At 44.2% G+C, this 24,228-nt stretch overlaps 1 protein-coding gene across 1 annotated transcript; it reads left to right on the plus strand.

Moving 5' to 3' along the window:
- The first annotated feature begins 7,410 nt into the window (after nt 1-7,410).
- LOC141025724 (uncharacterized) lies at nt 7,411-14,605 on the plus strand. Its single transcript, XM_073501636.1, has 11 exons — nt 7,411-7,534; nt 7,620-7,709; nt 7,806-7,910; nt 8,012-8,095; nt 8,182-8,355; nt 9,656-9,805; nt 11,024-11,149; nt 11,249-11,966; nt 12,072-12,169; nt 12,256-12,916; nt 13,021-14,605. The coding sequence occupies exons 1-11, from the start codon at nt 7,411-7,413 to the stop codon at nt 14,603-14,605; spliced, it is 3,915 nt and encodes a 1,304-aa protein (XP_073357737.1).
- Nucleotides 14,606-24,228: the final 9,623 nt, after the last annotated feature.

A 24,228-nucleotide genomic window follows, 5' to 3' on the forward strand; every position in this document is an offset into this window, starting at 1 on the left:
TAGTCTGGCATTCTTCCAGCTCCTTGGATAATGTGTTATTCTTCTTCGTGAGTACCTGATGGCATAACGACCCTTAAATCAGTTGGGCCAACTGCTTCAAGGCTCGGGGGCTACTGGCACATGATTATTAAACCTATACAGAAATTCTTACCCGCATATCCTTTGAAAGTTGGTGAGTGGCTCTGGCAAGCCCATCCCGAGCAGCTCGGATGTATGCATCCGCTGAGCTGAAAGCATTGAATGCTTCTTCGGTGAAATTTGGGTCGCGCATAGCCGCCCTCCGGCGCTGATGGTTCATCGCACTCTCCACTTCGGAGTTGGTGATAGATACATTATCCGAATCCTCGGTGAGAGGACAATTCGACATTGCACCCGTATCAACCCTGGTCCTTGGGGCAGGGTCCGGGGTCGGATTGGTTGATGCATGAACGGCGAGGTCTCCGGACATAGTCCGGCGTATGCTCTTCCTAAAGGTGCGGCACAACAGGAAACGTCACAATTTGGTACGTCAGCCTAGTGCATATTAAAAACCATACCTCTTTGGTGAGGGTGAGGGCTCGGAAGTATCACCGTCCGCCTTTCTTTTCGAAGACCCGCCCTGCGCAGGCGTCGCCCTCTTAAGGGACGCCTCTGACGGCGTGGCGAGACAAGTGCCGCCCCTTTGGAGCACGAGACGGTGCGGTGGGTGAGGCGCAATGAGAAAACTCTTTTGGAGGAGACGTCTCCTAGGTACTTACGTGGGAGGAGGGGAGAAGGCCGGGGCAATCGGCTATAATGGCCACTTCTGTGCCGTCGTAGCTCGCCTGATAAAAGACCCCCTCCTTGAGCTCTATAAGTATATCCGGATCTTCTTCCTATCCGGGATCTAGGTCTCTAATGTGGACCTCTGGCTGCGGAGCGGGGCTGTGGACCCCCTCGACAACCTTTCTCCACTCCTATTAAAAATAGCTGGATTAAATTCGACTAGTGCAACTCGGGAAGGGGATTAAGTGGAGCCAATGATCGATGAAAACTCACCCACGGGATGGGATTGTGCATGGAAAAACCTTCCCGACATTTCAAACGAGTGAAGTCTTTTTTCTCCCCTTTGAAAAGATCAGCCAACATGGCGGCCAGGGCGGCAAAATTATCCGGACCCTTGCGACCATAGCGGGAGGCGTCGTCCTCCCCGTTGTAATGCCCACACGGGAAGCCCTCTGGATTGGAGTGGCTGAACACATCATGTTATTGAAATCGCCATTACCTCGATTATGGATAGTCCGGAGTTGGCGAGGACTCTGATCTTGCTTGCTAGCCTCTTAACCTCCGCACTGTCCTCTTCCTGGAGGCTTCGGGGACGCCAGCTGGTGCGCTTCTTCAAAGGAGCGGTGGAGAATTCGGGAAGACCACTCTGGATTGGATCCGGGAGAACAACGTCTTCGATGTAGAACCATTCCGAGGGCCACTCTTCAGACGCCTACTTCGGAGTGCCGGACAGGTATCCTGTCCCGGCTATGCGCCACACTTTGGCACCGCCCACCTCGAATATAGACCCCTTCTGGGAGTGGGGGGCGAGGCAGAAAAATTTCCTCCATAGCTCGAAATGGGCCTCACAGCCTAGGAACAGCTCGCAAAGAGCAACAAAGCCCGCAATGTGCAGGATTGAGCCCGGTGTAAGACAGTGCAGTTGGAGGCCGTAATACTCCAGGAGACCTCTGAGGAAAGGGTGGATCGGAAACCCTACACCTCTCAACAGGAAGGAAACAAAGCACACCCTCTACCCTTCAGTGGGATTGGGGAAATTCTCTGCCAGGACTTCGCCGCTGATGGACGTTAATCCAACCCGAATGGGGACTAAATCCACGGGAGGCAGGTATCCCTATATCTGAAGTTTATTCAGATGAGCGTGGGATACCGAACAACTTTCCCAGTCTCCTTTTCGAGGGCCGTGAGGGCGTGAGGAGGAGCTAGGAGTGCTGGCCGTGTTTGAGCGATTTCTGTGGGAAGATCTAAGGATTTCTGCGTGGTGTGGAATGGCATCTGAGACCTCATCTATTTAAATAGACGCTTTCCCTATGCAGTCAAGGGATTATTTGCAAAACTGTTTAGACCCTTCGTATTCATCCGACGCGTGGAAGCCGAGACGGTGGCGGCGCAGAAGGCGAAGAGTGTGGTATTCAATGCAAAGCCAAACTATCCAAGGTATAATGAAGAACCTGCCTTGCAAAGCTGAAGGCATAAAACCAGATGTGGCGTCGTCATTGAAGGCAAGTTTGGGGGCTACTGAGGGAGTCCTGGACTAAGGGATCCTCGGGCGTCCGGGCAATGTGATATGGGTCGGACTGATGGGCCGTGAAGATGTAAGATCGAAGGCCTTCCCTTGTGTCCGGTTGGGACTCTCCTTTGCGTGGATGGCAAGCTTGGCGTCCGATGTGTAGTTTCCTTCCTCTGTAAACCGATCTTGTACAACCGTAGTCCCATCCGGTGTCTATATAAACCGGAGGGTTTAGTCCGTAGAGGCTATCACAAATCACCAAGGCTAGACATCTAGGGTTTAGCTATTACGATCTCGAGGTAGATCAACTCTTGTAACCCCTATATTCATAAAGATCAATCAAGCAGGAAGTAGGGTACTACCTCCATTAAGAGGGCCCGGACTTGGGTAAACATTGTGTCCCCCGTCTCCTGTTACCTTTGATCCTCAGACACACAGTTCGGGACCCCCTACCCGAGATCCGCCGGTTTTGACACCGACAGTGATCTTCTTATGAACTTAATACTCTAGATGCATACTGGATAGCGGTCGATGTGTGGAGTAATAGTAGTAGATCTAGGCAGGAGTTGGTCTACTTGTCATGGACGTGATGCCTATATTCATGATCATTGCCTTAGATATCCTCATAACTATGCTCTTTTCTATCAATTGCTCAACAGTAATTCGTTTACCCACGTATGCTTTCTTCCAAGAGAGAATCCCCTAGTGAAAACTATGGCCCTCGGGTCTTTTTGTTATCATATTATTTTCAGATCTATAAAATCAAAAACACAAAAATACCTTGCTGCAATTTATTTACCTTTATGTTATTTTGCACTTTTACTTATCTTTTTATATCTATCAGTATCAGATCTCATCCTTGCAAGTAACCGTGAAGGGATTGACAACCCCTTTTATCGCGTTGGGTGCAAGTTTTTGCTTGGTTGTGTAGGTGCGACCATTGGTGACTCATGTGTTCCTCCTACTGGATTAATACCTTGGTTCTTGATGCGGCTTGAAGCTACGTCGGTATTTCCCCAAAGAGGAAGGGATGATGCAGCACAACGACGGTAGGTATTTCCCTCAGTGATGAGACCAAGGTTATCGAACCAGTAGGAGAACCAAGCAACTCTACGTAAACAACACCTGCACACAAATAACAAATACTCGCAACCCGATGTGTAAAAGTGGTTGTCAATCCTTTTCGGGTAGCGGCGCCCCAAGGCAGGAAAACGGACGTGAGAGAGTTGTAAATATTGATAGATCGAACGCTAAATAAAATAAATTGCAGCAAGGTATTTTTGTATTTTTTTGGTTTAATAGATCTGAAAATAAAAGGCAAATAAAATAGATTGCAAAGGCAAATAATATGAGAGAGAGACCCGGGGGCCGTAGGTTTCACTAGTGGCTTCTCTCGAGAAAAATAGCAAACGGCGGGTGAACAAATTACTGTTGGGCAATTGATAGAACTTCAAATAATCATGACGATATCCAGGCAATGATCATTATATAGGCATCACGTCCAAGATTAGTAGACCGACTCCTGCCTGCATCTGCTACTATTACTCCACAAATCGACCGCTATCCAGCATGCATCTAGTGTATTAAGTTCATGGAGAAATGGAGTAACGCAATAAGAACGATGACATGATGTAGATAAAATCTATCTCTACTCCTAATGGAGCAGTTGGTAGTCTCCGTTCCAGGTTTATTTTCATCCCACCTCACCCGGTTTTTTTGGTACCTTTTTTGGTACCTCCTCCCACCTCCTGCCGCGTAACGCTGAACGGTAAAAACCGAAAAAAACACGTACCAAAACCTCCGCCAGCCCCATCGCTCTTCAGGTCGCGCCCTCCCATCGCTCTTCAGGTAATGCGACGAAATAAAACCTACGACGGTTAACCAGCGAAAAAAAACCCCGCCTCGTCACATGCCCTCGAGCGAAAACGTAGGAGGATTGAGCAGCGAAAAAAAACCCCGCCTCGTCACATGCCCTCGAGCGAGGACGACTTGCACGCCAGTCTCCCTGCACTGGATCGTCGCCGCCGCCACCCTTCATCCGTTCGCCGCCGCCCCAGTCGCACAACGAACCCGCCGAGCCGTTCCTCATCTGGACACGCGATCCGCCGCCGCCGAAAACGTCCGCGATCCGGCGCAGATCGACGTTCAGTTTACCGGCGCAGATTCGGCGCAGATCCGGCGCAGATCCATCAGGTATGACGTCCGGTTTACCTATACCCATCACATCTCATACAACCATCACAACTTGCCGATGCATCTCATACAAACATCATATAGGTATCACGCGCACGCCGCCGCCGCCGAAAACGTCCGCGATCCGGCGCAGGGAGACGTTCAGTTTACCGGCGCAGATCCATCAGGTATGACGTCTAGTTTACCTATACCCATCACATCTCATACAACCATCACATCTCGCCGATGCAGCCGATGCATTGATCCACCGCCGCCAAACACGTACAGGATCCGGCGCTGATCGTTTTCGAGGAGACGCCGACGAAATATATGTATCTCATACAGCCATCACATCTCATACACCCATCGCATTTCATACTCCCATCACATCTAATACACACATCACATTGCAAGTTGGTAGTGCTTTCACAATGGCCATCCCACATACGTCATGAGTGAGACTTCAGTATCCTGTTCCAGTGAAAAATTAGCTGTAGCATTCTGTAGGCACACTTAGTCATTTTCTAATTGAATCTGGCATGAGATAGTAGACTTTTCCAGTTGAAGCAAAATCTATGTACAAGTTCGATTTTATCCTAGGGGTGTGAGTCAGGTCATGTTAAATGGTAACATTTACTAATGTATATAAGCCACGACAGATGCATGTAGAATCAGCTCACAAGTCATCAAGATTTTATTTCTTTGTATGTTCGCCTTATAAGTATCAAGAAACTTGTTTGCTAACCTGAATATAATTCTCAACGGATGGCTAAAATGGCAGGCAGAGAAAGAGCAGATCTGATCAAAATACCTGGTAGAGCACCCTACAACAAACCTCCAAAATGATTAGCGGCATTCGATCATTTCACAGTGCCTGCAGAAATAAAATCGGAATAGTAATCAGGACAAAACCTTTTTTGCAGAAGTGCACTCTAAATTCAGATATAACGTTTTCAAAAATCCAGTGATGCTAAACAGGACATATCTTGCACATATTTGAAGAAGCCAGCATCATCCCGCATTGGTCATGGTAGTGAGAAACAATTAGAAGTCCTAAAACAGAGTAGGATCTATTAGAGAAAATTTGAAAAGGTGTGTTTGTATGTGACCATAAAATAAGGTTGTAGACAGACCAGGAATACTCGTTTAGATCATCATAATTACACCATGTTGAATGTGGTGTTTTTCCATGCTGGATTTTTTCTGACTCCTACCAAATATAAGAGAACCATCTCCATTACCAAGAAGCTTCATTATCGGAATCCACTCCCCTAATCGCCTTTCTCTGTATCTATCTTCAACATATTTTCTAGCCCTGAAATCTGTAGGGAAATTAGACGCAAACTATGACAGAAAAGTGTGAAACACAGTGAAAATAGAATTAGCTCACCCCTTCATACTGCTGTAGAGTAAAGTATTTATATATGATATCTGGTTAGTGTAGTAAGCTGATCTTTAATTCCAAAGGCAAGTGCACCATCGGCATGTGGTTCTGCAAAAATCATCACTGAAGCAATCATATCAGAAATCCATGAACTGTCATCTGTACAACAAGAATAAGGAAAAAAGGACCACAAATGGGTATCCAACTCGGCCAGCAGTGGCGACCTTATACATTGTTCAAATCAACCTGCATAAATAATATAATTTATTTATAAACAAAATTATTAGCAGCCAACAGACACTTAGTCTTTTTAGAAACTGGAAAGTTTGATTTCATAACATAAGTGTGTTCTTTCATAAGGCACAATATCTGAAGCATTTCAATCTATACTCCAAATAACAATAGCCAACACCGTGACTAATAGTATATCAGGGAAGAACATTAGGTTCATTTTTTTCATGAGGGGACAAAAATATATGATAAATATCTTCCTGCGTATTAGCAACAGGAGGGATATAAATAAGCATACAAGTTGTACATCACATTAGATTGCACCATACACCTACATTAGTCATAAAATTTAGGAATAGTGCAGCCTGTTTTGACGATGGAAAATACAAAATGTTTGTAGTCAATAAAATCAATATATAGAGTGAAAAACGAGGCAAACTCATTCTGTAACTTCTTAAGCTTCAGCTTCCCAGATTTATGACTAAATCCCACCTCAACAGCCCAAAATTATGACCGTGTTGAATTGTTCCATCTCAACAGCCCAAAATTACTAAATCCCATCAAAAACTACATGTTGAACTGTTCCAAAGCACCATTAATCAGAACATGTACAAAGAAACAAAGGAGTGATCAACAGCCAAAAATAGGCTAAATTACGAACCTGAGAATCAGGTCATGGGGTTCCAGGGGAAACTCCTTCGCGCCCTGCTGGCGCGAGTTGAGCACGACCGTGGACTCACCAGGGTCGTCGAAGCTGCAGAACATGCTGCTGCTGCTGCTGCTGCTTGACATCGCGCTGCTGTCCCTTGCAAAGTATTATTCTGGACACTCTGCGAAACGCCCGTCTGAATTTCCATGATGGCACGAAACTAAATGTAAGTAATATTGCTCTAGGAAATATAGGAGTACTCCAAGAGTGCTCTGTTCATTTGATGGATTGTGCGTGTGCCAAGAGCCAGGCCAGTATGCACATTTAGTATGCATAGGAATAAAAAAAGAAACATACTTTCAATTTCAATGGGATCCCTCGGGAAGTTCCTTTGCACTGGAACATACATTAACTCGAAGATTTCCCTTTTACTTTTCGAACCAGGATCTAAAATCATTTTCAGCGTATTAGTTGTCTTTATCTTCTCCATCAGATCCAGCCACATATACATGAATGAACAAGTGCCGTAGTGAATTCTATAAATTACAAACATCAGTTAATTCAAATATTCTTCCCATCAAGCAATGATTGTTCATTAAATGGATCTTTTGGTACCTTAGGTGAGTATGGGGAATTCAAAAAGTACGGCAGGTGAACATCAAACAGATGATGACGTAACTACAGGTATGATGCAGTCCAACGTAAATTCGATCACATGCGATGCGTGCTTTTCTGACAGCGAAATGTGTTGCAGTCCTTAAGAAAGGGGTAATTGATGATGAGTACAACCCAAACACCATACCCGTATCTGAACATTTTGACGATATTTACGCGACGGAACCAGGTATAATTCAGTGTGCAGATTACTTATATGTGTTGCCTAACACAAAATTCTTACATGCATCGACTGTCGGCATTTTGTGTTGCAGTCCTTACGAGTGTTGAAAATGTTGAAGAATACAATGCAGGCATCATACCCGTAGCTGATAATGTTGACGATACTTCCACAACAGAACTAGGTATGAGACTGTGTGAGTACTTCTTGGAATGTTGCCTAAATCCTATGCCTCCTTTGATTCATTTGTCTTGTATTCATCAACATTACAACTCTACAGATGGTTCTAAATTGCTACGTATTGATGATGCTCATGATTCTTCGTTGTCCGCAATGAGTATTATAACACTGAATTTTGGCACACCTGTAGCGCAACATGGAAATGGTACTGACTTAGACTATTTCATGTGACATGAGTAATAATATTTATGGGTGTAATCCATCATGTACAACCTAACGCAATTTGAGTTGATTTCTAATTTGTAGGGCAAGAACCTTTGAAATTCAGGATGCTTGAGTCTTTTGAAAACAATAAGGATAATACGACTAACCTACAGGATGAAAATGAAGGTAGTCTCCAAGCATGCCTACCCATTTTCAGATTGACGAGATGACCTGTACGGGATTATTGTTTTATCCTTTTATTCACACTCCAGAGGACACAACTTGCGAGCAAAAGGCAATGGTATCTGTATTTTTTGAACGGACTAAATCCGCTGATCAAACTAGGGAACAGTTCAATGCACAGAAGCGCGCAGCTTATCGGAAGAAAAAAGATGAGGATATGGTCAGGTTACAAAAGGAGAATCAGCCTTCCCTTCCAAAGACTGGTAAGTAGTTTGGCGTGATTTTTCTGACTACTCTTAGGATTACATAGATTATTATTTGAAAGGGCACGGTATGCGAAGAATTCGTTATAGTAACGTAACTATATATTGCTCCTTAAACTCTCATATATGTGGTACGTATGATAGACCATAGGGATCTTATCAACACGTGGAGGCGGGCATCTTATCACACAAACAAGTCAGATTGTTTAAAAAAACATCAAGAAGATGGGCATAATGTTCATCGCCGTTCTCTATGTGATATCACCAACGTGAAACAACCTTCATATGTGATTCCAGGTATATTGTTGGTACTTTCGCAATGTTGTGCGTTATATGTGCGTATTACATAAGTGTACTAGATCAGCTTCTATGCATCTTATTTTTACTCTCCGCATTTATGCCAGAATACAATAGGAGATGAACTGATGGGACAATTCAACAAAAACGGGTCAGATCATATGCTTGGGCAGCTAAACAAACAGACACGAGATGATCTATGTCCCCTTCCTATTTCAAGTAAGTCTATTTTATCTTACATCCGTACATTCATATGTTTGTACGGCTACAGCTAAACATTCCCATACAAGACGATATTCGTCCCGTAATTGATTCAATAACATCTGGTTCTGTCATTTAAGTTTATACGATCCAATCATTCCCATCAGATAACCCAGGTAGCTCGGACTATACATCAATCTCGCATAATGATGCGGGATATCCTTGTAGTGGTACGGACACTTCTGGTATGATTTCTGCGAATGATATACAAGGTAATATCATTGGACCTAATCCAATTTCATTTCATATCAAATTATGTTGTTTCCTATGGTTTTTGAGAGAATGGCATGAATGTCACCAGTAAATGACTTTAACGCCAACAAAGAAAATGCGCAAAAAACAGAAGAAGAACGCAAAAGAGACCAAAGAAACGCCCTAAGGAGAACTACTTATCGGCCGAAAAAAGATCTGCTACTCCAGGATGAAAATGCACAGACTCTTAATTTATCAGGTAAGCTTTAAAAGTTTTATTAATTATAGTCAGTACCACGGTTAATGTCAAAACCTTTGAGATTGCAATATGTATTGATTACTTTGCTTAAGTATTCAACCCAACAAGCTTATTTTGGTATACATCAGTGTCGCATGACGAGTCAACATTTCCTGCAACAGCTACTGTCACATCTGGACTCATTAATGACATAGATCTACAACGTAAACAAATTGTGGGTACTAAAGTGTCAGTTGCTGAGTTGGTTATGTTTTGTTATCTAAAAATTGTGAGTGTCCTGATTGACTTCAGATTTAATCTTGAATGACACCCAAGAAACAAATGCAAAAACGGAGGAAGAACTCAAGAGAGACCGTAGAAACGCCATGCGGAGAGCTACATATCGAATGAAAAAAGATCGGCAATTCCAGGATGAAAATGCTAATGCCATTAATTTATCAGGTGAGCTCTAAAAGTTATATTAATTATAATCAGTACCACTACTCTTGTCTTAACCAGTGACTTGGCGATGTGTATTGACAACCTCTGTTAACAAGACAACCCATCTATCTCCAACTATACATCATTCTCGCATAATGGGTCAACATTTCCTGCTACAACTACGGTCACATCTGGTCTCATTAATGGCAATGACCTAGAAGGTAATCATATTGTTGGGACTCCATGATCAATTAAGGGCCTGTGGATACATTATATTTTAAATTTTGTGAATGTCCTGAATGACAGCAGACGTCATCTTGAATGACGCCCAAGAAACAAATCCAAAAACGGATGAAGAAATGAAGAGAGATCGTAGAAACGCCATGCGGAGAGCTTCTTATCGGAGGAACAAGGATAAGCTTCTCGAAGAGGGAAACAAACGTCCACTTTCATCATCAGGTAAAATATTACCTTGAGTTTCACCATGTGTGTTACTGACTTGTTGTTGCTCATACCAAAATACTTTTTAGCGACCATCATGCTCGAAGCGTACAGTTTAACGGTACATCTTAATGCACATTGTTTGTATTTACGTTAAATTAGAATATGTATGATGACACTGCCTCCATACGTCTTAATATCAAATAGTGTTAATAGCAAGCCCCCCCCCTAATAGCTCGAGCTATACAGAAATATTGCAGGAGGAAGCAACATTTACCCCTTCAACATTAGACATGTCTGGTGTCAATCATGATAATGATCTTGCTAGGAGGAAACGTGATAATGAGCGGAAATGTAATTTAACAAACGAGCAAAGGGAGCAGATAAACGAACGTAGTCGAGCTTCTTATCAGAAGAAAAAGGAGGAGGTAACGGTTGATGTGAGACAAAAACAGAATGAAAAAGTACGAGATAAGCAGACGGAACGCCGGAAAAGCATGTCAGTAATTGAAAGGGGGGAGTCAAGTGCTCAAAGGAAGGCCAATTATGCCAGAAGGAAAAACACCCCGTGCAACGAATCCATCGCTATCCCCCGTCCAGACCTGGGAAACTCAACCTCTCAATGTCCGGCATTCACCTGCCGCACATCACCCGTCTCTCGGGCCAGAGGAGATGATTCATCTGATGGCGACCCTCCGACGAACATGCCGAATTACACTGTCCGTACCGATGGTATGAATGTACTATTGTCACTTTTCTTATGGTAATTATAAGCAACCCTCTTGTAACATGATGAAGTCTACTGGCACATTCGCCACGACGACAATGCAGGTGACATCGATGTATTCCTAAGCGACATCATGGGCGATGAGCCGACAGGTCCCAATTTGATGGACGAGGAGTACTACATGTTTCGCAACCAAGGTATGGTCAACTCTGAACTAGCACGTCGTGTGGCTTTATTGTAGTTAGAATTATGTGCAGTTTTTATTTTGAACGTGATGTTTCAACAAATGCCCGTAGGATCCGATAATGACAGCATGGATGATGAGAGCGAAGCAACCATGACTGGTGGTAATCCTAGCGAGATTGATCCATTTGACTTTGTCTACTCAAACATTCCAGACAACACTCACATCCTGAAACTCGCCGCAAACTGTGAACACTGCAAGGCCAGAAAATTTGAGTCTGAGACTGACGGGTTCTGCTGTCGCAATGGCCAGATCGAACTTAAGCAACCGGAACTAGTCCCAGAGTTGGTGAGGCTATGGTCCAGCATGGATGCAGATTCTAGACATTTTTGGGAGAACATACGGTTCTTCAACAAGCATTTTGCCTTCACAACCCTTGGCGTCAGCCTTGATGAAAACTACACAAACATGAAGTCTGGGGTGTACACATTCCGGGCACACGTCACCATCTACCACAATGTGCATTCGTTCGGGCCTAGCTCCCGTCCTGAACATCTGCAGTTGTACTTCTATGATGACGACCCAAACCTTAATCATCGTAAGGCGGCGACCAATCAATTAGACCAGGATGTCGTGAAGATGTTAGTAGACATACTCAAAGAAAACCCATACTCCCAGCAATTTAGGAGTTTGGGTGCACACAAGGACAACCTCGATGATTATAGGATAGACCTAAACACCGATAAGAGGCTTGACCAAAGAAGATATAATAGACCGCTGTCAACTGAGGTTGCTGCAATTTGGGTTGAGGGCAGTGACCTAGCCAAAAGGTTTGACAGGAGGATAACGCTTTGTGGTAACAACAACGAAAGGCACAGTATACATGTGACCTCCGGAGCATATGATCCGTTGTCTTATCCCCTATTCTATCCAAGGGGGGAGCTAGGTTGGCACCCAAAGCTACCTAAACGTAATGTTCCATGGGAGGTTGTACAACATCCTCAACTGGGCCATGATGATGAGGAGGATGCAGGTATGTCGTTTGTGTCCGATTTGGTTACAAATAATATATTATTTCTCAAAAGTATCCTCATTTTCGTGGTACTCAATCATGTGCAGAGGGGAATAGCAGGTTATGCGTCTCCGTTAGAGACTACTACTGTTACATGCTGCAAACACGGCCTGCGATCTTCAATCCCATACTCTGTGGAGCACGCCTGCTGCAGCAATGGGCGGTCGACATGTACATCAAGATTGAGAGTTGTCGGTTGAGGTGGTATAGGAAGAACCAGACGCAGATTCGTGCTGACTTGTATAAAGGAGTTGTTGATGCGATCACATCGGGGGAGACGAGAGCAAGCGCTGTTGGCACCCGAATAGTTCTCCCTGGAACATACCCTGGTGGCGACCGCGACATGAAGAAGAGGCATATGGATGCCATGGAAATTGTCCATACATACGGGAAGCCTGACATCTTCTTGACCATGACTTGCAACCCTAAATGGGAAGAGATAACAAATGAGTTGCTTCCTGGTCAGACGGCGCAAGACCGACCTGATATTGTGGCTCGCGTGTTCTACGGCAAACTAGAGGCTATGAAATACATGTTGTTCAAGAAGCATATCCTGGGTGTTGTGGTCGCTTACGTTTACGTAGTCGAGTTCCAGAAGAGGGGCCTCCCCCATGCACATTTTCTGTTGATCATGGATTCAACATATAAGCTTGTCGTCCCGGAGCAGTATGACCGACTAATTTCCGCAAAGCTCCCAAACAAGCAGAAGTATCCGAATTGCATGCATTGGTGGTAAAACATATGATGCACGGACCCTGCGGTGCTCTCAACCCGAAGAATGTTTGCATGCAAGATAACGAATGTAAGTGCAGATACCCACGCCCGTTCAATGAGAACACAGCACAAGGAAAGGACTCATACCCAGTTTATCGGCGTAGAGACGATGGAAGCTGTGCTAAGGTCCGAGGGAAAATGTTGGACAACAGATGGGTTGTGCCTTATAATCCTTACCTTCTGCGGATGTTCAATTGCCACATCAACGTTGAGGTCTGCTCTAGCATAAAGGCCGTCAAATATCTTTACAAGTACATTTACAAGGGCCATGATAAGGCTTCTTTCAGCATCGACCAGCCCGATGCCGATGGTAACATCGATGAGATCAAGAGATACGTTGACGCAAGGTGGGTCACCCCTCCGGAGGCTATGTGGAGGATATTTGGCTTCCCACTTTGCGCCAATTACCCGCTTGTCTTGCAGTTGCCTCTTCATCTCCCAAATATGCACAGGGTTGCATTCAATGCACAGGCTGACTTGAAAAATGTTGTCGCCTCCGAAAATGCTTCAAAATCCATGTTAACGGAGTATTTCAAGGCTAACCAGGAACACCCTCGGGCTAGGCATATATTGTACAAGGATTTTCCCGGAAGCTTCACGTGGCAGAAGAAAAAGAAGTTTTGGAAGCCTAGGGTCGAGCGTTTTCAAATAGGTCGCATCGTGTCTGCCAATCCTGCCGAGGGGGAGCGATACTACCTGCGTGTGTTGCTAAACCATGTTACGGGCAAAACATCCTTCGACGACTTGCTTACCGTGGACGGCGTGCTATGTGGGAGCTTTAGAGATGCTGCTGAAAGGTTGGGACTCATCGAGGCAGACAACACGCTCGACGACTGTCTTACTGAGGCTGAGCAGTGGGCGATGCCATGTTCTCTTAGGAGGCTCTTCGCAACCATCTTGGTGCACTGCGAGCCAGGCGACGTGCGCGGTTTATGGGATAGGCACCTCGAGCCTATGTCAGATGACTATCGTCGAACACGCACGTCCCCGAACGAGGTGGAGCAGATGGTGTTGCTTGACATTAGGGGTATGTTGCAGTCCATGGGTAAAGACATTGTTGATTTCGCTCTGCCAAGCATCGATGATGCGTTTGACCCAACCGAGGGCGAGGCAAGAGAGGTCATCGAGGAATCAACCGTTGAGTTTGACATGGATGACACTAAATTGGCATCTTCCCTGAACTTGGAGCAGAGGGCCGCATACGACGAGATACTAGCGGCTGTTGAACGCGGTGATGGGGGTGTATTCTTTGTTGATGGCCCTGGAGGTACAGGAAAGACCTTCCTATACAGGGCGATGCTTGCCAAGGTGAGGAGCGATGGCAAGATTGGTATCGCTACCGCGACGTCGGGCGTCGCCGCTTCTATCATGCCTGGCGGCTGGACTGCCCACTCGAGGTTGAAGATCCCATTGAGTTGCAATGATGGAGCCTCGTGCAGCTTCACCAAGCAGAGTGGGACCGCGAAGCTGCTAAGGATGGCCTCATTGATAATATGGGACGAGGCCAGCATGACGAAGCGACAAGCGGTCGAGGCATTGGACAATAGCATGCGCGACATTATGGGAATACGCGACCGACCCTTTGGAGGAAAGACTGTTGTTTTTGGTGGGGACTTTAGGTAGGTGCTTCCGGTCGTCAGAAGGGGGTCATGGGGCCAGATAATTGATGCAACCCTCCGAAGTTCTCATCTATGGAAGGGTATGCGGCAGCTTCGGCTCATCACCAACATGATGGCTCATAATGACACGTGGTTTGCAGATTACTTGCTAAGGGTCGGCAATGGCACTGAGGATGTCGACGATCAAGGCAACATACTACTCCCTGAAGACATATGTCTGCCGTCTACAGGCGAGGTTGACGACCTGGAGAAGCTTATTGACCACGTGTTTCCGAGTCTAGATGACAACATGTCTGATTCGAATTACATGACATCTCGCGCAATCCTTTCCACGACAGACGACAATGTCGACAAGATAAACATCCGCATGATAGAGTGTTTTCATGGAGATGAAGTAATCTATCAAAGTTTTTTTTTTTGCTTCCGTGAAAGGCACGACCATGTCTTTTGGAAACGGAAAAAAACATGTTTTTTTTGCTTCGTGAGAGGCACGGTTTTGCTTTTGCGAGAGGTGCGGTCGTGCCTTAAAAAACATGTTCTTCTTTTTTTGCTTCCGTGAGAGACACAGTTTTGCTTTCGCGGACGTGCCTCTCAAAAAGGGAAAAACATGTTTTTTCCTTCCGTGAGAGGTACGGTTTTGCTTCTGTGAGAGGCACGGTTGTGCCTCTCGAAAACAAAAAAAATAAGTTTTTTCCTTCTCTGAGAGGCACGGCTTCCCTACCATGAGAGGCACGGCCGTGCCTCTCGAAAACGGAAAAAAATATATTTTCTTTTTTTCTTTTTTCACGAGAGGCACGTTTTTTTGTCTTATTTTTTATGAAAATATTAGTCAGAACCTATCAACATGGGATCTAGTTTTGAAAATCTCGACGTGAGGAATCCAATGGTGAAAATGGTTTGAGATTTGGACACACGATTAAAGAGATAAAACGTTTTGAATAAACGAATCTATAAAAAAAGGAAAGTGATGTTTGAAAAGAGTACTCCTCAACTAGTGATTTTTGTATTAAATTGGGTGATACCTATTTGGCGCCCTCAGCGCCCGGTACAGTATATTGGGTGGTCTTGTTTGGCTGAAATCACTAAAGAGCAATCTTTGCAAAGGTCACCCCACCTCTTTAGGTTGCGACAAGTGGCATGTGTGTCACTTATCGCAACCAGGGAGTTTTCTTTTTTTAGTAGATCCGATTATTCAAAACGTTTTATCTCTTAAAATGTGCATCCAAATCTCGAACCATTTTCACGGTTGGATTCCTCACGTTGAGATTTTCAAAACTAAATACCATGTCGATAGATTTTGACAAATTTTATTTTACAAACAGAAATGAACGGAAAAACCAAACCGGAAGCCCGTTTTTTCCCCTTTCCAAAGAGAGACGCGACTGTGCCTCTCCCGGAAGTAAAATCATGCCTCCACGAGAAGCAAATTCGTGCCTCATATTTTTCTCCCATTTCTGATAGGCATGGCCATACCTCTCACGGAAGCAAAATCATGCCTCTCACAGAACCAAAAAAACATGTTTTTTTCCTTTTCCGAAAGCACGGCCGTGGCTCTCGCGTAATTAAATCCGTGCCTCTCGCAAAAGGGAAAAAATATTTTTTTTCCGCTTTCCAAGAGACATTTGAGGAAGCAAAACGGTGCCTCTCGGAAAAACAAATTTGTGCCTCTCTTGAAAGGAAAAAAAATTGCGCAATTTTTTTTGTGTCCAGAAGTTAAGAAAGACTGGTGGTAACCCAAAAAGCTGCAAATAAATAAAAAAAAGGTCAAGAACAAGTGCGAATAAATAAAAAAACAAAAATCTGAGGGAGCGCCCAGAGTATGACACGTGGTGACGGCTGAGCCCACCCCTGGTCACCCTTGTGAACAAGCGCTCGTTAGTTAGAGTTGCTCTTCCATTTTATGTTTGGAGGTCTTGTTTGACGCCCTCAGCGCCCCTTAGACTAGTTGGCTCTCGCAGACGCCTTGTAGCAGGCTGGCCCAGTAACTTCCTCGATTTAGAAAAAAGTTCATCGTTATTTGAAGAGAAGTTCACAAATTGAAATAGTTCACCTACTTGGGAGAAAAGTTCACAAAATTGAAATGGTTCATCGATTTTGAAAATGGCTCATCGATTTTGGGAAAAAAATCATCGATTTTGAATATCGTTCATCGAATTTAAAAAAAGTTCATCAAGTTTGGAAAAAAAGTTCACAAAAATTGGAAAAAGTTCATCAAGTTTGATTTTTTTTTCATGATTTTGAAGGAAAAAAATCACGAATTTAAAAAAGTTCATCAATTTTGAGAAAAAAGTCATAAAGCAAAAAAAACATAAATTTTAAAAAATCATCAAATTTAAAAAAACACTTATTCCAAAAATGGTTCATCAATTTGAAAACAAAATGTCACAAATTAAAGAAAATCTCATGATTTATTATTTAAAAAACATGAATTTTAGAAAGGAAAATAAATGTGTAAAATTAAATAGAAGGAGAAAAATAAATAACATAAGAAAACTAGCCAAACAAAAACGAAAAAATAGGAACCACTGCTTTTTTCAGTGTCGTATTTAAGAGTAGAAAAGACAATCTAGGCACTAGACTTTGGTTGTCCGACTTGGTTATTCGATCCGATGTACCGAGTTTGAATCGTGTCTAGCGCTAGATTTTTGGAGTTTAAAATGGAGAAAAGAAGGTGAAATGGGTTGGCCCATAGCGGAGGGGGGGTGCGCCGGTTTACAAAATGAACTGTTTGCCTAAAAAAATGAACTGTAACTGATTTGCCCAGTATGTTTTGTTACTTGGCGCACACTGTCCCGCCATCATGGGCTCGGTCCATTTCCTTCTGTGTTTTCTTTCCAAACGTCAAAAAGAGTAGGGAAACATTTGCGGCCGGGGCGCCGGCCGAAATATTCCGCCAGCCGCACGCGGGCCTTGTAATTGATATCGATCGTGTGTCGCCCAAGGCCATGAGCGATTCCTACTCAAACCTTATCCACACCTCATACGAACCGTTTTCCATCTTTCTCTTTCTCCTTCCTCAAGACCGCTCCCTTCTCCATCTATGCCTCATGCGCATCACACCGGCATGACGAGGCTTGCAACTAGGGCGAGCCACGGCAGGGCGGAGAAGACTACAACAACCAGCGCCTCCTCCCTCACCTTTTCCCCTCACAACCCCCTTGGACACCCTCACCTTCTTGCACAAGAGCTGCGACTGACAGTCATCAGAGCTGGAATCAGCTTTTACAGATGCTACAACCATCTTCTTTTCTTGCTAGAACCAACAACTAGCGGTGGTGGAGCTGCGAAAGGCAATCGATGGAGCTGCAATCAGTGATACAAAATGCTACGACCGGAGATGTTTTTCTGGAACCAGAAGGAGAGCGGAGGCTGCAAATGGTGCGGAGAAGCTGCAAAATAGTACCTAAAAATGCTACAACCGGTGTCCAGGAAAGGTACCACCGGCTTCTTCAAAGTTTCAAACAGAGACGAGGAAGCTGGGAGGAGGCCACCACACAAACCAAAAAGCTGCAACCGGCTGCGAGATAGTTGCAATGTGTTTTGTGAATAGCTTCAACCGGGGAGAAAGGGCATGCATGACGTGCTACAGCCGAAGACAATGACATTTTGTTGTTGCAACCATGTTGACTTTTTGCTACCACGCTGATGGCAATTTGCTACATCCATCCGCGTCACATGACGGAGCTACGACCCATGACGGCAAAGATGGCTTTTTGCTGCAATCGTCATCAATTTTTGCTACATCCGGCGAGGATTTTTGCTACATCCATTCATGATAGAGATGCGACCCGACCGGGACGGCATGACGCCTCCTTTAGCTACAAGCCATCACCGGCGTCGACTCGGTGCTACAACCACGTTGCTTTTTTGCTTCAATCGGCAACCGCAAAAGCTACTAACTAGTGAGGGCTTTTTGCTACGATGGGCGATGGAGGATGGTGAGCTACTCGGGGGTATCGGGCATGAGCGGTACCAAGCACGCCGGTGAGTTGTGCCCATCGCACACCGGAGCTGCAACCGTCACCATAGGAGCTACAACCCACATGATGCATCTGTTGCATGGGTGCAGTGTATCCAGTGATGAGGAGGGACGGCAAGGTGACTAGGACGACCGGTGAGGACGACGACCAGCGGCAGCGACGGCAAAACATGCATGGCCGATGAGATGGAAGGGAGCGATGACATGCAGAAATGATCTTTTCGTATGAGTGTGTTGACGAAGACAACGACGCATCAGACGGTTCCTATCGAACCAATCGGGTGGCTGCGGGCCGACCGACCCAAATTTGGGAGGATTCGAACTCCAATCGGCCTTGTTCAATCCCCGACCCCATAACCTGTTGGGGAACGTAGTAATTTCAAAAAATTTCCTACGCACACGCAAGATCATGGTGATGCATAGCAACGAGAGGGGAGAGTGTTGTCCACGTACCCTCGTAGACCGACAGCGGAAGCGTTATCACAACGCGGTTGATGTAGTCGTACGTCTTCACGATCCGACCGATCAAGTACCGAACGTACGGCACCTCCGAGTTCTACACACGTTCCACTCGATGACGTCCCTCGAACTCCGATCCAGCCGAGTGTTGAGGGAGAGTTTCGTCAGCACGACGGCATGGTGACGATGATGATGTTCCACCGACGCAGGGCTTCGCCTAAGCTCCGCAACGGTATTATCGAGGTGTAATATGGTGGAGGGGGGCACCGCACACGGCTAAGAGATCTCAAGGATCAATTGTTGTGTCTCTGGGGTGCCCCCTGCCCCCGTATATAAAGGAGCAAGGGAGGAGGAGGCCGGCCCTAGGAGGGGGCGCACCAAGTGTGGAGTCCTACTAGGACTCCCTAGTCCTAGTAGGATTCCACCTCCCATAAGGAATAGGAAAAGAGGAAGGGAAAAAGAGAAGGAAGGAAGGGGGCGCCCCCCTTCCCTAGTCCAATTCGGACCAGACCAAGGGGAGGGGTGCGGCCACCCTTGAGGCCCTTTTCCTTCTTTCCCGTATGGCCCAATAAGGCCCAATACGTATTCCCGTAACTCTCCGGTACTCCGAAAAATACCCGAATCACTCGGAACCTTTCCGAAGTCCGAATATAGTCGTTCAATATATCGATCTTTACGTCTCGACCATTTAGAGACTCCTCGTCATGTCCCCGATCTCATTCGGGACTCCGAACTCCTTCGGTACATCAACATACATAAACTCATAATAAAACTGTCATCGTAACTTTAAGCGTGCGGACCCTACGGGTTCGAGAACTGTGTAGACATGACCGAAACACGTCTCCGGTCAATAACCAATAGCGGGACCTGGATGCCCATATTGGCTCCCACATATTCTATGAAGATCTTTATCGGTCAGACCGCATAACAACATACGTTGTTCCCTTTGTCACCGGTATGTTACTTGCCCGAGATTTGATCGTCGGTATCTCGATACCTAGTTCAATCTCGTTACCGGCAAGTCTCTTTACTCGTTCCGTAACACATCATCCCGCAACTAACTCATTAGTCACAATGCTTGCAAGGCTTATAGTGATGTGCATTACCGAGTGGGCCCAGTGATACCTCTCCGACAATTGGAGTGACAAATCCTAATCTCGAAATACGCCAACCCAACAAGTACCTTTGGAGACACCTGTAGAGCACCTTTATAATCACCCATTTACGTTGTGACGTTTGGTAGCACACAAAGTGTTCCTCCGGTAAACGGGAGTTGCATAATCTCATAGTCATAGGAACATGTATAAGTCATGAAGAAAGCAATAGCAACATACTAAACGATCGGGTGCTAAGCTAACGGAATGGGTCAAGTCAATCACGTCATTCTCCTAATGAGGTGATCCCGTTAATCAAATGACAACTCATGTCTATGGCTAGGAAACATAACCATCTTTGATTAACGAGCTAGTCAAGTAGAGGCATACTAGTGACATTCTGTTTGTCTATGTATTCACACATGTATTATGTTTCCGGTTAATACAATTCTAGCATGAATAATAAACATTTATCATGATATAAGGAAATATATAATACTTTATTATTGCCTCTAGGGCATATTTCCTTCAGTCTCCCACTTGCACTAGAGTCAATAATCTAGTTCACATCACCATGTGATTTAACATCAATAATTCACATCACCATGTGATTAACACCCATAGTTCACATCTCTATGTGACCAACACTCAAAGGGTTTACTAGAGTCAATAATCTAGTTCACATCGCTATGTGATTAACACCCAAAGAGTACTAAGGTGTGATCATGTTTTGATTGTGAGATAATTTTAGTCAACGGGTCTGTCACATTCAGATCCGTAAGTATTTTGCAAATTTCTATGTCTACAATGCTCTGCATGGAGCTACTCTAGCTAATTGCTCCCACTTTCAATATGTATCTAGACCGAGACTTAGAGTCATCTAGATTAGTGTCAAACCTTGCATCGACGTAACCCTTTACGATGAACCTTTTGTCACTTCCATAATCGAGAAATATATCCTTATTCCACTAAGGATAATTTTGACCGCTGTACAGTGATCTACTCCTAGATCACTATTGTACTCCCTTGCCTAAATCAGTGTAGGGTATACAATAGATCTGGTACACAGCATGGCATACTTTATAGAACCTATGGCCAAGGCATAGGGAATGACTTTCATTCTCTTTCTATCTTCTGCCGTGGTCGGGATTTGAGTCTTTACTCAATTTCACACCTTGTAACACAGGCAAGAACTCTTTCTTTGACTGTTCTATTTTGAACCACTTCAAAATCTTGTTAAGGTATGTACTCATTGAAAAAACTTATCAAGCGTCTTGATCTATCTCTATAGATCTTGATGCTCAATATGTAAGCAGCTTCACCGAGGTCTTTCTTTGAAAAACTTCTTTCAAACACTCCTTTATGCTTTGCAGAATAATTCTACATTATTTCCGATCAACAATATGTCATTCACATATACTTATCAGAAATGCTGTAGTGCTCCCACTCACTTTCTTGTAAATACAGGCTTCACCGCAAGTCTGTATAAAACTATATCCTTTGATCAACTTATCAAAGCGTATATTCCAACTCCGAGATGCTTGCACCAGTCCACAGATGGATCGCTGGAGCTTGCATATTTTGTTAGCACCTTTAGGATTGACCAAACCTTCTGGTTGCATCATATACAACTCTTCTGTAATAAATCCATTAAGGAATGCAGTTTTGTCTATCCATTTGCCATATTTCACAAAATGCGGCAATTGCTAACATGATTCATACAGACTTAAGCATAGATACGAGTGAGAAACTCTCATCGTAGTCAACACCTTGAACTTTGTCAAAAACCTTTTTCTGACAATTCTAGCTTTGTAGATAGTAACACTACTATCAGCGTTCGTCTTCCTCTTGAAGATCCATTTAATCTCAATGGCTCGCCGATCATTGGGCAAGTCAATCAAAGTCCATACTTTGTTCTCATATATGGATCTTATCTCAGATTTCATGGCCTCAAGCCATTTTGCGGAATCTGGGCTCACCATCGCTTCTTCATAGTTCGTAGGTTCGTCATGGTCTAGTAACATAACTTCCAGAACAGGATTACCGTACCACTCTGGTGCGGATCTTACTCTGGTTTACCTACGAGGTTTGGTAGTAACTTGATCTGAAGTTACATGATCATCATCATTAACTTCCTCACTAATTGGTGTAGGAGTCACAGGAACAGATTTCTGTGATGAACTACTTTCCAATAAGGGAGCAGGTACAGTTACCTCATCAAGTTCTACTTTCCTCCCACTTACTTCTTTCGAGAGAAACTCCTTCTCTGGAAAGGATCCATACTAAGCAACGAATGTCTTGCCTTCAGATCTGTGATAGAAGGTGTACCCAACTGTCTCCTTTGGGTATCCTATGAAGACACATTTCTCCGATTTGGGTTTGAGCTTATCAGGATGAAACCTTTTCACATAAGCATCGCAACCCCAAACTTTAAGAAACGACAACTTTGGTTTCTTGCCAAACCACAGTTCATAAGGCGTCGTCTCAACGGATTTTGATGGTGCCCTATTTAACGTGAATGCAGCCGTCTCTAAAGCATAACCCCAAAACGATAGCGGTAAATCAGTAAGAGACATCATAGATCGCACCATATCTAGTAAAGTGCGATTACGACGTTCGGACACACCATTACGCTGTGGTGTTCCGGGTGGCGTGAGTTGCGAAACTATTCCGCATTGTTTCAAATGTAGACCAAACTCGTAACTCAAATATTCTCCTCCACGATCAGATCGTAGGAATTTTATTTTCTTGTTACGATGATTTTCAACTTCACTCTGAAATTCTTTGAACTTTTCAAATGTTTCAGACTTATGTTTCATTAAGTAGATATACCCATATCTGCTCAAATCATCTGTGAAGGTGAGAAAATAACGATATCCGCCACGAGCCTCAACATTCATCGGACCACATACATCTGTATGTATGATTTCCAACAAATCTGTTGCTCTCTCCATAGTTCCGGAGAACGGTGTTTTAGTCATCTTGCCCATGAGGCACGGTTCGCAAGTACCAAGTGATTCATAATCAAGTGGTTCCAAAAGTCCATCAGTATGGAGTTTCTTCATGCGCTTTACACCGATATGACCTAAACGGCAGTGCCACAAATAAGTTGCACTATCATTATCAACTCTGCATCTTTTGGTTTCAATATTATTAATATGTGTATCATTACGATCGAGATCCAACAAACCATTTTCGTTGGTGTGTATGACCATAGAAGGTTTTTTATTCATGTAAACAGAACAACAATTGTTCTCTAACTTAAATGAATAACCGTATTGCAATAAACATGATCAAATAATATTCATGCTCAACGCAAACACCAAATAACACTTATTTAGTTTCAACACTAATCCCGAAAGTACAGGGAGTGTGCGATGATGATCATATCAATCTTGGAACTACTTCCAACAAACATCGTCACCTCGCCTTTTACTAGTCTCTGTTTATTCTGCAACTCCCGTTTCGAGTTACTACTCTTAGCAACTGAACCAGTATCAAATACCGAGGGGTTGCTATAAACACTAGTAACGTACACATCAATAACATGTATATCCAATATACCTTTGTTCACTTTGCCATCCTTCTTATCCATCAAATAGTTGGGGTAGTTCCGCTTCCAGTTGACCAGTCCCTTTGCAGTAGAAGCACTTAGTCTCAGGCTTAGGTACAGACTTGGGCTTCTTCACTTGAGTAGCAACTTGCTTGCCGTTCTTTTTGAAGTTCCCCTTCCTCCCTTTGCCCTTTTCTTGAAACTAGTGGTCTCGTCAACCATCAACACTTGAAGTGGTCTCGTCAACCATCAACACTTGATGTTTTTCTTGATTTCTACCTTCGTCGATTTCAGCATCACAAAGAGCTCGGGAATTACTTTCGTCATCCCTTGCATATTATAGTTCATCACGAAGTTCTACTAACTTGGTGATGGTGACTAGAGAATTCTGTCAATCACTATTTTATCTGGAAGATTAACTCCCACTTGATTCAAGCGATTGTAGTACCCAGACAATCTGAGCACATGCTCACTAGTTGAGCGATTCTCCTCCATCTTTTAGCTATAGAACTTGTTGGAGACTTCATATCTCTCAACTCGGG

The sequence above is a fragment of the Aegilops tauschii genome, chromosome 6 (assembly GCF_002575655.3).
Source record: "Aegilops tauschii subsp. strangulata cultivar AL8/78 chromosome 6, Aet v6.0, whole genome shotgun sequence".
NCBI classification, from domain to species: domain Eukaryota; kingdom Viridiplantae; phylum Streptophyta; class Magnoliopsida; order Poales; family Poaceae; genus Aegilops; species Aegilops tauschii.